Source organism: Lepidochelys kempii, chromosome 7 (genome assembly GCF_965140285.1).
Source record: "Lepidochelys kempii isolate rLepKem1 chromosome 7, rLepKem1.hap1, whole genome shotgun sequence".
Classification (NCBI taxonomy): domain Eukaryota; kingdom Metazoa; phylum Chordata; order Testudines; family Cheloniidae; genus Lepidochelys; species Lepidochelys kempii.
Genome location: NC_136386.1, coordinates 106,945,379 through 106,961,907, shown reverse-complemented (window position 1 = coordinate 106,961,907; position 16,529 = coordinate 106,945,379). Strand labels below are relative to the sequence as shown.

The 16,529-nt window shown below is 36.5% G+C and overlaps 1 protein-coding gene across 11 annotated transcripts in view; it reads right to left on the bottom strand.

The window, feature by feature from the left end:
* The window catches only part of ATE1 (arginyltransferase 1), a 183,981-nt gene that overhangs the window by 123,511 nt on the left and 43,941 nt on the right, over window positions 1-16,529 (bottom strand). For all 11 annotated transcript variants that reach the window (XM_078853862.1, XM_078853863.1, XM_073354189.2 and 8 more), the window contains one exon: window positions 7,191-7,223. In XM_078853862.1, coding sequence (XP_078709988.1) covers window positions 7,191-7,223 — 33 coding nt within the window. The remainder of the gene's footprint in view (window positions 1-7,190; window positions 7,224-16,529) is intronic.

Genomic DNA, 16,529 nt, shown 5'->3' with positions numbered 1-16,529 from the left:
CTCTTCTGCTTTGGATGTAAAGACAAAAGGTGAGAAGACAAGTCTATACTACTCATAAAGGGAAAGGAAAGGAGGAAATCTCTTGTTCCTAGTCTAGATACAGTTTTCCCTGGGGTCAGTGAAATTATGGCTTTCAAAGTGCCTCCCCAGTATTCTGTGAACCTGGTAGCTCGCCTAGCTCGCCACGCTCTCAGGGGTCTTAGAGGGAATCTTTTGCCAGGTGTGCCCTGACTTTTTATTGGAACTCTGCTAATGTTGGAGTTAATTGTGTGTATGTGGTCAGGGGAGGGTGGGACAACTTAAAGGATCCTGTATGCTATCACGCTAACATTATGCCCGTTTACCGGTCAGACTGAATTACAGTATGTGGTAATTTTTAATTTCTTCAGTTTTGGTGGCTTTGAACAGTCACGCTCACTTCGTCGGTTGATGCAGTGTAAGCTATATATTCTCAACAAAGAGGTCACTGATAAAAGCAACACTGGAATATATTTGAAAAATGTAAATCTTTGCTGGTTTTCTTGTAGCTGATAATAATTCTCTATACCCATAAGGAAATAAATGTGGAATGACTTCACAGTTTGGCCAAATATTTTTATTTCCCATTTCTCACAATATGAACAACTGAATCAAACGTCAGCACTCATATGAATCCTTATAGGTTTCAAGACTGTTACAAGCTTTAAACTGATTTTTAATTAGCTATGATAGCTAAGCCTCGAAGTACCACAATTTTATATATAACCTAAGAAGCAAACTCGCTGCAGTATGTAGCAATTATTGGATGAAACCTAAGCATACAATCTGAGGTTTGCTTGCCAAGGAAGAAACTATTTTCTCTAAACAACTTCAATAAACGTAGATTCAATTTTTTTTACATGAACCAGTACTGCAGAAATTGTAGTTTTCCATTATGAAATTAAACAGAATTATTCACACTTTTCTAGGAAAAAAAGAGAACTAAACTAAAGTAAATTGTGAAGATTAAAAATGAATGTCACCCTAATCATAATGGGAAAAATATTGGTGTCTTAAATTTACCAATACTGGATTCCTCAGGGGAAATATTTTTGTTTTAAATACAAAGGGTTTCTGCTTTCTTTTGAAAAGAGTTTGCTGATTTGCAAGCTCTTACTATTAGTGTATCTGAAAAGCAATTGGGATTGTTAGCAGTATATAAACGGTGTATCCAACATCAAAGGGAAAATGAAAGACGAGCAAGACATGCAGCTTGTAGTCATGCACTTTGTCATGTGATCCTGACAGCTTTCACACGCTAAATTGGGTTGGGATAAGGAGATAGCAGGGCCCTGATCCTGCAAACACTTGCACATGTGCTTAGCTTAATGCACTCTGAACACTCCCATTGGAGTCAATGGTACCACTCACAACACAAAAAAATTACTTCAGGAATTTATATCTCTGCAGGATTAGGGCCTTGGATGGGAAACCAATTATTAAATCTTTGTACCAAAAAGCATTGTACTCAACAGCTCTGAAGTGAGGATTGTATATGCTAACGTTCATAATCTCTTGCATTTTCAATGTGCCCTAGTTTTAAAATACTTACAGCAGAAGAGTGTAATGCTATGGGTTCTATACTTATAAAGATTTTCGTAACAAATGATTTTGAGTTGTTCATTTTGGAACACTAAGTTTCCCTGAGTTTGTCCTCTACAGATCAAATATGTGAAAACAGACTGCTGGTCTTTAATCAAGAAAGTTGTTTGAATGTTTTTTGTACAGTTCTATAATAATATACCTATTAGTTTTATAACTAAAATTTATAGAGCAAATTACTACTTACTTTTTAATTTGATTTCTCTTGCCTAGGTTGGGACAAAAACAGAGAATGGAAATACCCTGACTGAGGTAAAATTCGAAAGCTACCTTCAGAAGAAAACAATGTACTTGTCCAAATATGCTCATGTCTTGTTTTTAAGGTTCCTTACACAAGTGTAGCTCTCTTCTCCATCAAGGAGGCACGAGTAATAGCCATTAGAAACTCACTTTAATAGATAAAAACTTAAGGTTGAAGATTAAAAGGGGAAGAGAGAACCTAAGGACTAAGGCTCCCCGGTGAAAGAGAAAACCTAACCTGGGGTCTAAGGTAAGTGACTGCCTTAAGTAATCTATTGAAATGCTGCAAAATTTTGACAAGTATCTCAAGTAGCGAATATTAATGGACCCAGGATACTTTATCAGATTCTTCTTGTAAGAACTCCTAGAAACAGGAATAAATTCAAAGAAACTGCTTAGTGACACCTTGTCACTGTTGATCCACAGTGAAAAGTGTAGGAAGCTGGCTGATGACATCATCAGTGTCCAAAGGTGGCTGGTGCAGAGCTTGCTTTTGCATTTGCTTCTGTTGGCTTGAAAGTTATGACCCTGGTTACTCCCTTGATTTTCTTCTCTTGCCCCAGCCTACCTGGCTTGGGCAAGGGGGCTCTGTATCGGCCCTGGTCCTCCCGAGGAAAGGGAAGCCTCACCTCTTCACAGTTCTGCATCCTGGGACACTGGGAAGAAAGGGTGGTCCCAACGAGGTCCCATCTTTCCTCCCGCTCTCAAGTGCTGCAATATCTTCTGAGGCTACTTCTGTTTTAATTTGATTTTGTCCTTTTACAGAGGCTTGTATAATCCTACTCAGTTTATTCTGCAACTTTTTCTAATTTCAGACAGAATGACATCAAAAGTCTAATGCATTGGTTGGTCTAGTTACAATGTATTTAAGGTAACCTCATCCCATCAGAACTGAACAAATTAAATCCAGCAGATCACTACATCTGTATGTGGGGGGGGAAGCAAAGGGTAAGATCTTCAAAGGAAAGAACTCACAACCATTGTCTCCTCAGCTGTAGTCACTTAGCACTAAACCTGGTTAAATGAAGAGTTAAAGATGATGACGACCACACAGCTGCTACACAGAAATGCAACTAAAGACAGGGGAGAACAGAGATTGGACAAAAATTTGATGGTCTGGATAAGGAAGGTGAAAAGTTTTTGTATTGATTGGTCTTGGCCTTATGACCAACAAAGACAGGAAGAACAAGGAGTTTTTATGGATACAGACTAACACGGCTACCCCTCTGATAGAAGACAGGAAGAAACTGCAGAGAAAACTGACATTTAAAAAAATATCAGTTATTTTTATCACAAGTTGTAAGTAATGGCTAACAGGATATAATATAGAATTACCTTATACACCAATCCCATTAATCTTAGTTTTTCTAAAACATCAGAACTTTATTGGCCAACAGATGTTTTCTGAACAGCATGAATATAAAAGGTCAGATATAAAAATATTAGAATTTCTGTTGGAGCACAAACTTTTTGTTAGTTCTATTCTTCTAAAATATAAACCACATATTTTAAGCACTGCATAATAAATCAAACCTTAAATTTAACTTCTTAAATAGTAACCCATGACTTTTTGGGGGTGGAGGATGGGGACTAACTAAACAGCATGTTTAAATATTTTTAGAAGGGGCGGTCAAGGGAAGAAAATAGTTTTCCAGCCAGCAAACCAGCTGTCACAAGCACATTCGTTCCTCACCCTGAAAGCTTAGCAAAACATGTAAGCTATACCTGCTCTGAAAGCTAGTTTGTCTGGTGCATTTTAGAAGGTTGACAGCAAATCCACTGTCAATGCTAGTAACAGGTGTCTTGCATAAAGTTCTGAACCTGAAATGAGGTGATGAGACAAAGTGAGGGAAAGACAGGGCAAAGAGAGACCATAAAGAAGTAACGTAAGTGGCCTGGGAAGAGGACAGATAGGAAGGCTTGTAAAATGGGGGAAAGCAAACCAATGAGGGTAACAAAAATACAACAAAAACCGGACTAAGATTTGCTGATTACCAAAAATCTATTTAACAATTATGCTTAATAAAGATTTGCCAACATCACAAACATTTGGAACTTCAGAAGATCGTTTACTGTAGTCCTACTCTTGTCCCCAGTCTTGGTATTTTTGTAAGGTAAATTCTCATTTCTGTGCAGAGAGGACTTCATGTACAAACTCTTACTTGACTTTGCAACTTTCTGTTTTAAGAGCATTGAATTTTCTCCAAGTAAACACCAATGAGTACCTCAAGAGAGTGTCATCACTGATACGCTTATTTCTACTCACTGAATAATTCTCAGCTATTCTGCTAATATTTATATGGCAGATTGCTGTGCATTGTACCACACCATCAATCTTGCTCTTGTCTAGACAGACTGAGAAGACACCAAAATCTTTAGCAGTGATAAAAAGCTGAATGTTTTTTATATAGTCTTAGTGGGGAAAATAGGATGGTTCTCTTTACAGAGTTGTAGTTTTTGCTAGAGAGTTTTCTGTTCTTCCACTGTCACTTATTATATCTCGAAGGAAATAATATTTTAATTCATGTTTAAGAATTGATGGCAATACCTCAAGACTGAATTAAGTAATAAAGGAAGGAAAAATAAAATGAGTGGGAAGACTATTTTAATATAGGTACTTGCTGCAACTAATACAGATTAAAAAATCAAAACAAATTCAAACTCACATAAGGTTTAGTTTTGCTTTGAATTCCCCCCCCCCCCCGCCTCAAAATGGAAGAAGCTGCATCCTACTGGATTGGCTTGTGGAAATCATTTTAGAATAGAGAATTTCAAGAATCCTTTGGCCTCAGATATACAACCCCTTTTATTTAACTTCATCTAATTGAAGACATCTGTAAGTGGTGCCACACAAAATTTAATTCAAGCTTTGAAATGTCAATAAAAAATGTCTGTAAGAAAGAATACTAGCATAAACCTAGCAGGGAACTGTACATCAGCATCTATGTAGCCATACAAAATTAGAAATATAATGGAAATCTGCTGCCTGACTTGACGAGGTGATAAAAGCCCTTTTCCTATAAAGTCTAATGAGCTCTATTAGTCTTCAGCTTGCAGGAATGTAAAGGAGGTAGATTCAGCAGAGAAAAGTAACAAACCTTCCACACATGGCTTCATTCAAACTGCAACATATCAAATTACTGGTGTAATTACTATAACCTGACAATTTCATTGCCATCATGTGGTCGTTAACTCTTTAAGACATATAACAAAGACAGTACCACATTTTTGTTTCCCAGTATTTGTTCTGGAAATGAAGTAATCTCAATCATCATTCCAAACTGTGAACTCCTTTCTCAGTTCTTGGTCACTAGTCTTGGACTCCTCTTTAGAACAAAAGCAGATAAGATTAAAAAAAGTGATGTGTTCACTTAATTTTCCTTTAATTCACAACAAACTTGTTTTTACAAACAAACTGTCAAAAAGGGAAAAAATCTCTCTTAATGTTGAGTTTGCTTTTTGATCATTTCTAATTTACTTGTATTGACATAATAACCCAAAGTATGACATGAGATTTTATGCATAACCTCTTTCCTCCTGCCCTCCCCCACAAAAAAAATGTTTTTCCATCGTTTTAATTCTTAAAAGAAAAAAGGATATTAAACAAACTGAGGCTGACAGATTAGCCATTTTCCAGAAACCTACTAGTGAACTTATTTTAAACCAGCAGAAGAGCCATGTAACAAGCATGCATTTAGGAACCAGCTAGGGGACGAGCTGTCAGGCTGTGATAAAAACTTCTGCCAGCAATGAGAGCAGAGGAGCAGAAAATTGGTGATCACATATAATCATAAGCATGTGAGCACAGTAAAGATCTTAGATCCCGTTAGGCCCTGTAGACTACTGTGCTTTCAACATCTTGTGAAAATTTTCACTTACACAAAGATTTTCCTGGTAACAGCCATCCTGGTTTGGCATGCAGGCCCCAACATTAAAAGAGTGGATCTTGAAAAGGTTAAAGTCTTATTGCACTTTGTCACAACAATGGATTGAGATGACCAGAATAAAACAGGCGTGCTAGCCAAACTTCTTCAAAGTCAACTGATGCAATAACCAATTTACCATTTGCACCCCTTTTAAGCAAAAACGAGGATGTCTTATTTTAAAAAAGGATCTCTTTCCCAGACCTAGTGAGCAACAACAACCTTACTATACGGCGCATCCACAAAAGTGCCTTAGGTCTGTGCACTGCAGATGGAATCTTAAGGAAGGCAGAGAAAGGATTTTGTTGATGGCTGAGAAAGTTAATTGCAGCATAAAACCAAACAGGCATGTTCCTCAATTATTAAATTTATTTGTTTATTTTGGATTTGTACTGTAGTAACAGAGTCAGAGAATCAGTTCAGAGGACAAAAACTAGACACTGAAACTGATAAACATTAACATAATCAATTTAAAATAAGACACAGAGCTCCTCACTTGTTAAACCATCTTTTGTAGGGACAAACACTCACTGAGGCTTGGTACATTACTGTCGAACATGTTTCATAATTAGTATATAAAGTAAGCCTGGTCTTTAGAATACCAAGTGTCCTAAGTAGCATTGAATGATAAACGTCCTATGTGGGGGTCAGAGAGAGCACATTAACACAATGAAAACTTTAGAATTTTACTTAACTTCTGCTCCTTTAGTCCCCCTCAAAATATGCCAAGAGATCTTGCTGGACTGGCAATGAAGTTGATGTTGCTGGAATGCAGGGACAGAAGGCCCTACCCTCTATAATGTTTGAGGGGCACTAATGATGCCCTTAATAATTTGATACCTTTCTCTCCCAGACTATGGACAGATTCTGCCTTAGTGACTACTACTAAAGAGAAAAGGGAAAAAGATAGCATGGCATCCTAAGATAGTTATAACATTCAATCAGATACCTGGCCATTATTTAAAAAGCAAACAAAAAACATCCAACCACGATTTTTTAACATTAACTTAAATCAATCAGAAATTTACATGTCTTATTAGCCTTTCATGACCTGCTTCTACAGTCCTGAAGAGCTTTGCTTGACTCAGGGCTTCCGGGTTTTGCCTCAATTTATGCAATCCCCAATACTAAAATATAGGTGTACTGTGTACACCAGAGTCAATGGCTGGGTTTATCAAAAGAGCCTAAAGGAGTTAAGACGACCAACTCCCACTGAAATTCAAAGGAAGAATGTGCCTCTCCCATAGGCTCCTTTGCAAATCTCAGCCTATGTCCCTTACAGATAGTCCTCTTATTGTAGTATCTAGATAATGATCTGGTAGAAGTACAGTTTACAGAAGGCAAAAGAAACCAAGATACACTGGAATTAAATCATTTCAAAGTTTAGAATTAAGATTAAATTCATACCTCAAGTGGAGAATCGCAGAGGAATCTTGTGAACTGCATTGGAGGGATTTACCAGAAGCATAGTCCCCCGAGGATGGTCAGAACAAACAACACAGAAACAAGAGAATGTTAGCATTGAAGTTAAATTTTCTCTATTAATTTGAATACCCTGAAGTCTATGCAATCTCTAAGAATACTTCATTTTCCAAAACAAACCATTGAAAGTAAAAACAGATGATTCCATAAATTAAAATAAACCTTCCAAAAAGAGACTACTGTATGTCTTATTTACCAGTACTGGAAGATAAAACTTGAACTAATTTTACAAAACATTTGAAATCTTCTGTCAAATACAAAACAGGTAAAAATACAAAATTGCCAGAAGGGACCGAGGAAAACTACATAAAATTACAGTTACATATACAAAGTTTGCGTCTAGTTTATTTTTATTCTAAATCCATGCCCTGCACAAGCTCAAAGTTCCTCTTCCCACCTCCACACCTCTTGCTCCTCCATCCAACCATCCTTATCACTAAAGCACCTTTTTTTTTGGTCTTCCTGTTTGGTGGTAGAGATTGGTTAAATCTTAACATTTACAGGGAGAATATCATAGTCAAAAACGTGCCTGCTCAGGTCCATGAAAACCAGCTTCCTGAAAGTGCAAGTGTTCTCAAAGCTAGAGTTTTTCTTCAGCATATACTGATGTGCCACAAATAGTTTGCCGTAAAAGGAGAAACCCAAACAGAAAGACTGTGATTGTGTTCAAGATAAAAAAAAAAAAAAAGACTATGAATATACAATAATGTAATTTACCTAATGCCATTTATCTTCTAAATAAAGCAGCATAACTTTTACTTATTTTGCACAATAGGTATTTGTCAATATTTTAAAGATACTACAGGGATCAGTTTATCCCAAAATGGATTTTTAAAATATAATCAATTTGTTTAACAGATAGTGTTATGTTGCCCAGTTTAATTCACTCCTCCCCTAATGAATTTACTGTGATTTATACAGGCAAAGGATTAATTCTCTCTGAAGGAGTATATGTATGGTATCATTGATAAACAAGACTTCCCACAGCAAACGATCTTTCTTAGAACAGAATAAAGTAGGAAAATGCCAACGTAAACTACACTGGCATTGTTGACCTTAGGCCAAAAGTGCTATACATATCCTAAATAAATCCTTACTTATGAAAGTGAGTGTTTGTACAGCCAAATTACTGTAAAACAGATCACTTAAAAATTAACTCCAGCCCCCTGAAGCTGCATAAATCTGCATAAATACACTAATTGGAGAATCAGTAAAGTACAAACTGAGTAGTCAGTCACAACCATGTATTATGGTATATGAGAAAAGACTGATTCTACAGTAAATTTATCAAGAGCTCAACAGAAATAAAATTTAAGATTTTTCCTAGGGCACTAATTTTGATTACATTTTCTCCCAAACACATAAAATCAAGTTAACCTACAAATGAATGGTAAATATTTAGACATATGCTTTAAGCAATGTCTAAAAACAGCTGCTGAGGACAAGGAAACTGTGTGTGTTGTCTATAATTAGCCCTTTCAGATATGCTCACAAGGAAGGGGTTCAACACCCTGAGTAATTCTGAGTTTTATTGCAGAGGCATGGGAAAATGTATGCTTGTAATATTCTAATTCTACTTCTGGATTCTGAAAAAAAGCTCATTTTACGTTTTCCTAAGAGCCATTCAAATTTGAGGCACACAGGCTAAAAAGAGAGCAGAGATTTATAAATTCCTACATTGCTTGTCTGTTTTCCATGACCTTGATATCAATCATTACAGCCAATAGTTTTAGAAGGTTCTGGCACCAGAAAAAAAAAATAAACCATGTGTTGTTAATTTTGATGTCAGAAGACCCCCAATAGTTCTTAATCTGTAACTCTAGCTTTATGGTGCAAGTTATACCCTATGGGTCAGTAAGCTGAGCCAAAGACACTTTTCAAACAGTTTTATCGATTAAGGCCCTGCTGTGCAATTCATTTGATTTTAGAAAAGTTTTTATCTTAATCTAAGACTTAGTTTCCACAGCCAAACTGTGTTCGCCAGAGAGTATATGTTGCCACAGTTATCTACATACTGCTTGTCAGAAATGCACTTTCACTACCACAGCGACCCCATATCGTTAAAGATTAAGTCAGTTTCCAAGAAAATATTGGAAACACAGAAGCAGCCTTTCTGCTGGAGAAATAACCTAGAATTATTTCACAATCTTATGGGAAACTAACTATTTCAAGTCATCCACTTGATTTCGTATCTAATTATTGCACGTTACTTTCCTCATCTATTTATATCTGCTAAAGCTTTCATATTAAAATATACATTCATTGATTAAACTTTCCTGACATTTTATCTAAGAAAGTCAAATATTTTAAAGTAGCAAGGAACTGATTGTTCCATAGAACCTGCAGATTTAAGTTTAATGAACTCCATATTTATAATTTCAGAAAAATCAACACAAACTGTTTAATATAATCAAGGAGCATAAACCACTGTAATTAAATTTAAGAAACTCAGTTTCTAATCTAAATGTAAACATTTAGATAACTTATGTTTATCTTTCAGTTCATGATTTTCAATTAACAGACAACTATATAATAATTGCAATTAGGAAGTAGGCTTCACCGGATCAGTGTTTCAAATTAGTCAAAAAACAATGATTGTGAAGATATAAACAAATATTAGCAAATAGCCCAAAAACAAACAAACTAACAAACAAAGCTCTCCAACATATTTTACATAAGAATATCTCTAAAACTAGCAATGCCATGTTTTCTACTGTAATCGTAAATAAGTGATTCAATGATGGTGTAGTTTTTGGCAGCAGTGGGACTGGCGAGAGGCAGAAAGGTTGCTAAATTTTGATTGAAGCCCACATCTGCAATTCACTTTAATAAAAAATGCAATCTGACCAGCAAAACAAAGGTATCTTTTCTGGGTTCAGAATCACTCAATTTAAAGAGGAGGTCTGAAGTTAGCCATGAATGTATAGTTCAAGTTCATTCTCAGATGCAAGACAATTACAAACACATTTCTAAAGTGCTGCCCCTAAATGCAAGAGGTAAATGGCCACAGTGTCTGCATTTATTTAGCAGAAACCATTTATCAACAGTTATTTGCAAATACTATTGGACATCTTTTGGCAAGTGCAAACTTCTAATCTTAACCTCATATAAACCAATAGCTTTCAGTTTTTCATACAATAAATACAATTATAAAATGAGTGCTACATTAATTTATCATAATCCAATTATTATAATAAATTGTCAACCACTACCAAAAACAATATAAAACAAAATACAACTGAAAATACAAAAATAGATTAATATACTACCAAAAAGCCACATTAAGAAAGCAATACTTTAAAAAGGGTATGGAAAGAATGTAGGGAAGTTTTTAACTCAAACGAACCAGTGGAGAAGACAAATACATGCTTCTAGAAAAATAATACTTCTGACTTTTTAGTGGGAAATTATGAGCTGCATCGGATGTTATGGGTAAATAAGAGCTACATCTAAGAACATGGTTTCTTTCAAAGCAAAATAGTAACCATAAATCCAATATACATAGCACGTATGGGGAAAGGGTTAGCTCTCAGTCCTGCTTCATATTAATGATTGCATAGTGATTTGAGCTCTTCAGAGGGAAGGCACAACTGAAAGACAAAGTATATTCTTTTTGACTATGTTAGTTGTTTGCTTATCTTTGCAATTCATTTTCAAAGACAGAGGCAGATTAATAGCTGCCATTTACCCTTGGGGAAAAAAGAGTTATCTGTGAATTTAATCTTTGAACAGTTTTAACATTTTAAATGGAAGGTGCCAAACTCTCAGCCCTGAAAACTAAAGTGATCTATCTTCACCCACAAGACAGATAACTGTCCACTTATCCGGTGGCTCTGGAATATTTTCATGAGTTCTGGAGCAAGCCCATTCCCTCTTCCGACATATTGCAGTTCTGCTTGATTTAGGGGGGCTGCATGATGCACTGCAGACTGCTTGCAGGAACTGGTGCACAGAGCTTGCAGAAGAAACAGCTTTTCTGCAGGCTTCCTGGACTTTTACAAACAGAAGATCCATCTACTGAGTTTTTTCCTTCCTTCAAACTGTTTGCCAGTTCCCCCTGATGGCATTCTTCAGGTACTACAAACACACAGGGAGAGAGAAGACATCTCCATACAAGCCAAATGGAGGTTCCTCAGGATTCTCTCTGTGGGCCCCTCTTTCCAGGCCAAACATTTTGTTCTTTTATCCTCCTCTCCCTCCAGACCTGCTGTAGTTGTAGCAGGGTGAGCATTATTGGGCAGGGTTTTAGGAGAACTGGGTAATTCCCCAATTTAAGTGCTACCGATTGGCAAGTAAAAAACAGACTAAAATCCGACAGATAGTAAGGACTTCATGTGTGTTGATATAAATTCACCAGGCCTCTAAGGAACAATTTTATTCAGGTACAAAGAAAAGACAACAAATTCCTTGTACAGGAACACTGTGGAAGGAAATGGCTGCTAAGTACACTTCAGCCATTGAAAGAGACCGGCCTGAGTCCATAAAGAGGAGTAATACAGGAACAGAACCCATGCAGGGTTTTAAGAACAGCTGGCATCCCTTATTGTACCTTTAGTGTGCAAACAAGGTCTAAAAGATGTTTGGGGTTTTTTGTTTTTTTTTTAATTCTACTTGATATTTATCACCTATGCACCAGGAATGTCAAGCCTGGTCTTCCCTGTTTTTCCTGGGAGACTCATCAGAACTTGTCTCAGATGTTTAACCTGAGCTCTAATTTTAACTGAAGGAGCAGGACACTGAATCTTTAACAAAGACATCCTTTAACCAAAACATTTACCACCATAGTTAACTAGGTTTCAATAAAAAAAACCCACACCTTCTCCCCGTAAGTTTTATAGTGTGACTAAAAATCCCTTCTCTCATCAGTTGCTCTGAACTCTTGTGACAACATCATTTTACTAACCTTCAGTTCCACAGTCTGCCAGGACAGACAACAAAACTTCTAATGAAAAAAAAAAGAAAGAAAAGCATAGAAAATTTGCTTTCAAAAAATCTGTCAGGCAAATAAGGGATACAAGCCCAATCTTTTTCCTTTGCCTGTCACCTTTAAAGGCATGCATTCACATAAAAGCATTACAGAGATACCGAGAGCACAGCTGATACATGATTAGAAGTTACATTTAAAAAAAAAAAAGTCTGCAACAACATGGCCATTCCATTTGAGGTCTGGATGAGGGACCCAATTGTCTCCTCAAGGGAAAGATTTGAAATAAGGGGAAATACAAATGGAAGATATCATGGGGCAAATTTAACGTATTAGAGAACCGCATTTCTCAAACTTGAGTTGAGTGATCAAGATTACTGGGGTTTTCTCTTGCCATATCTTCCTGAAATGTGATGGAGCTCAGTAAGTCTTACAGTTGGTGTTTGCATAAGAACAGGCCCAGGGAAAGTTAACAACATACAGGGTAGGAACTAGACCAGGATGCAAGAGACATGGTTTCAATTCCCATTTCAGACACAGATTGCCTGAGTGATCTTGAGCATGTTACTTAACATAGTCTGTGCTTCAGTTCCCTATTTGTAAAATAGATTATTTCCTTCACTCATAGGGATGTTGTAAGAATAAAACTTCGTTAACGATTGCGAGGCAGTCTGTTTACTACCCAGAAGCAGGCCATGTAAATAACTAGAGTGAATACTTGGAACACCAAAAAAGGAAGCGTTGATATGCAACAAAAATGGATTGAAAAACTAACTTGCAAATGTATAGGGGGAAGAATCTGCTAAGGCAACAGTCAAAACAAAGTGGCATGGGAGACTAATGTTTGGTAGCTGTCAGCAAATGCACTAATACACCAACTGACTGAGGAAGAGTGTAAGGTGAAAGCATCCCCCAGTAGCCTCGATTGTTTAAAAAAAAACAAAAAACTATATGCCTTTTGGCCACACACTCACTGGAAACTCAAGACACCAAAGTAGAGAACCAGTGTATTAGGTATCTTTGGAAGACAAGGTATATCAACTACGTCAAGTATCAAGGTATATCCACTTTTTAAATTTTTTTTTTTTTTTAAATACACAGATATATGGTTTCTAAAGATCTGAATGAGTCCCTCGGCCGTACCGTGGACTTCTGACTTCATTTTCTGTACTGGTTCAACTGTCTTTTCAGGGAGGTAATGAAAAAACTGGAAAAATAAAGAACAAACTATTTGACCACTTTGGTAATATTTTTTGCACCTTTTCAGACACTGAATCTTTTGTATGCTATTACATTATTTTCTTCCAAGACAAATATTTAACTAAGCATAAGGTAAGGAGGTTGACCAACTACCTTAGCAGTGGAAACTGAGGGGCATACTATTTTTCCTCTATGAACTTGTCATTATAAAATATCCCAAATAAGTTAAATAAGAATTCTTGCTTCAGTGGGTCTAAAAGGCAATAAAACTGATCATTTTGGCTTTTTTCTGAAAACTGCTTACAAGTTTTATGATCATGTACGGAAATGTTTTCTAACTTGTACAGATGCCACATCATTTATTTTGGTTGTCTTGCAGCTGTAAGTTTTTCTTAAGGACGAACAATGCTGTAAAGAGACTTAAAACCTAGAAGTTACATTAACTAACAATGTAATTGTAGAAATAGCGTGTGGCTAAATCCTAGAACAGCCACACTGATTACTACATATGATGGATGAAAAGGAGCAAGAAAAATAAAATAAAAAAATATAAATGTCTTAACACAAATAATACAAAACTACAGTACACCATATTAGTACAGTAAAACTAGACTCTTTAAAAACTACATTTAAACTATAAGTCCTCAAATCTTTTGAAGATAACCAATAGCGGAAAAGTCTTGAACCAGGGATATATCTACAGTGGCCTAATACCACACAACAGTTTACAGAAGATGCTTAGTAGTTAAAAAAAGCAAAAAAAACAAACCACACTTTACAAAAATTAGAATTTGGATAGCTTTAGTGCTCTCTAGCCAGAAATTTATTTACCTGGTTTTGAGATGGCACAAATAATAAATGAGGCTAATGGTGCCAAAATCATGTACCTGAAAGCCAAGTGTCATTAAATGTTTTATAACACAAGGTATTTGTCAATCTTTTCATTTACCTTAAAAGACAAACGAATAAGAACATTGGACTTGTAAACTGAAATTTCACCTACTTGTGTATTTCAGTATATTGAAAAATTTTCCCTTTGTAAGTTTAATGACTGGCACCACTTTCAAATGCAACCTGCTGGTCTTCTCATATTTGTATTATTATAGTAACACTGTTACTGCATTACCTCTGTTTAAATTCCTAGTGTCTAAAAAGAGAAAACACTCACTCAACAAACAGTGAAATATTTGAGCTTTAGGTCCACACTAATCTTAATGGAGTTCTATATATGAATACCACACAAATTATACTTAGGCATTATTTTGTATCCCTTCCTTTTAATTTTATGTTTATTAGCAATACAACCAAAGTTATTTTGGTTTTTACCATGTCAGCACTGCCAGAAAGCATAATTTTCTTTCAACACATCACCAAGAGCATCAGGAAAAGCTACCTGTTTCTTTCAGATTTCAACATTACTAAAATAAACAACAACAATCATTCAATATCTATTAGACAGATTAATCTACTGGATGCCTGGATGGGTACTTAAAACAGTCACACACACACATTCACAGTGTTTACAACTGCAGTAATTGAGAATTAACGGTATTCTAGGACAGGGGACATTATCTTTAATCAAATAAGCAGTTGTTCAGAATGACTTTGCTGGTAAAATGAATTTCCACATCAAAAGACAAACAACTAACATTTACACTAAGTTATAGGAATTTAATATTGTTCATTTGTCAACTGTCATAAAATGGGATCACCCTTAGGCTTACTGGAAAAAATAGGCATGTAATACAAGTGTTAACAACAACTGATTTGTTCATAGAAGAATTACTTGTTTAGTAAAGTATAACTTCACACTTGTTAATGACAGGTTTCAGAGTAACAGCCGTGTTAGTCTGTATTCGCAAAAAGAAAAGGAGTACTTGTGGCACCTTAGAGACTAACCAATTTATTTGAGCATGAGCTTTCGTGAGCTACAGCTCACTTCATCGGATGCATACCGTGGAAACTGCAGCAGACTTTATATATACACAGAGAATATGAAACAATACCTCCTCCCACCCCACTGTCCTGCTGGTAATAGCTTATCTAAAGTGATCATCAGGTGGGCCATTTCCAGCACAAATCCAGGTTTTCTCACCCTCCACCCCCCCACACAAATTCACTCTCCTGCTGGTGATTGTGTAAAGAGTTGTCACTTTGGATGGGCTATCACCAGCAGGAGAGTGAATTTGTGTGGGGGGGTGGAGGGTGAGAAAACCTGGATTTGTGCTGGAAATGGCCCACCTGATGATCACTTTAGATAAGCTATTACCAGCAGGACAGTGGGGTGGGAGGAGGTATTGTTTCATATTCTCTGTGTATATATAAAGTCTGCTGCAGTTTCCACGGTATGCATCCGATGAAGTGAGCTGTAGCTCACGAAAGCTCATGCTCAAATAAATTGGTTAGTCTCTAAGGTGCCACAAGTTACACTTGTTAATGTTTATTTAACTTATTGAAGGTTAAGTTTTTAGCACACTGCACCAGAAATTAAACAACCGCTGTCTTTTCTTGTTAAGATGTTGAGGAAGGGATTGCGTGAAGCATTTCTAATAGCTTTCCATTTATTTTTATTCACAGTATATATCCTCTTCAAAATACTTGTTTTCCCTACTGATTTTGGCCTTTTCCTTTTGAGTCACAATAAATACAGTTCGCACTTACAGTATAGTGACCTTTCAAATATGAATTATTTAGTTTCAACCACCATGTAAAGTGGGGAAGTATTATTTAACAGAAGACAGGCACAAAGATTTTTCAGAGGTGCTGAGCACTCAAAACTCCAGCAGAATTCTCTGAGAACGATAAGTGCTGAGTATCACAGGAGTCAGGTTCGAAGTGACCTGGCCTAAGATCACACATGTAGTCTGTGTCTAACTTCATAGCTTTTCTCTGCATCCCCTCAATTCATCTTTATCTGTCTAATAACCAGGTGCGTATACACTAAGGCCATGAGAAGGAATCTTCATTGCTGCAGTTCATATTGCTGATGGCTTGCCCAAGGCTCTTTCAGTGAACTGGAGATCAAAACCAATAAGCCACTGCAGCTAAGGAGTGTGGTGATCCAAACAACTTTAAGCTGCTGCTAGTGGCCATAAGGGAGAGAGAGGAAGTCAACTGAGCAAACTACTGCTGAAGCTTCC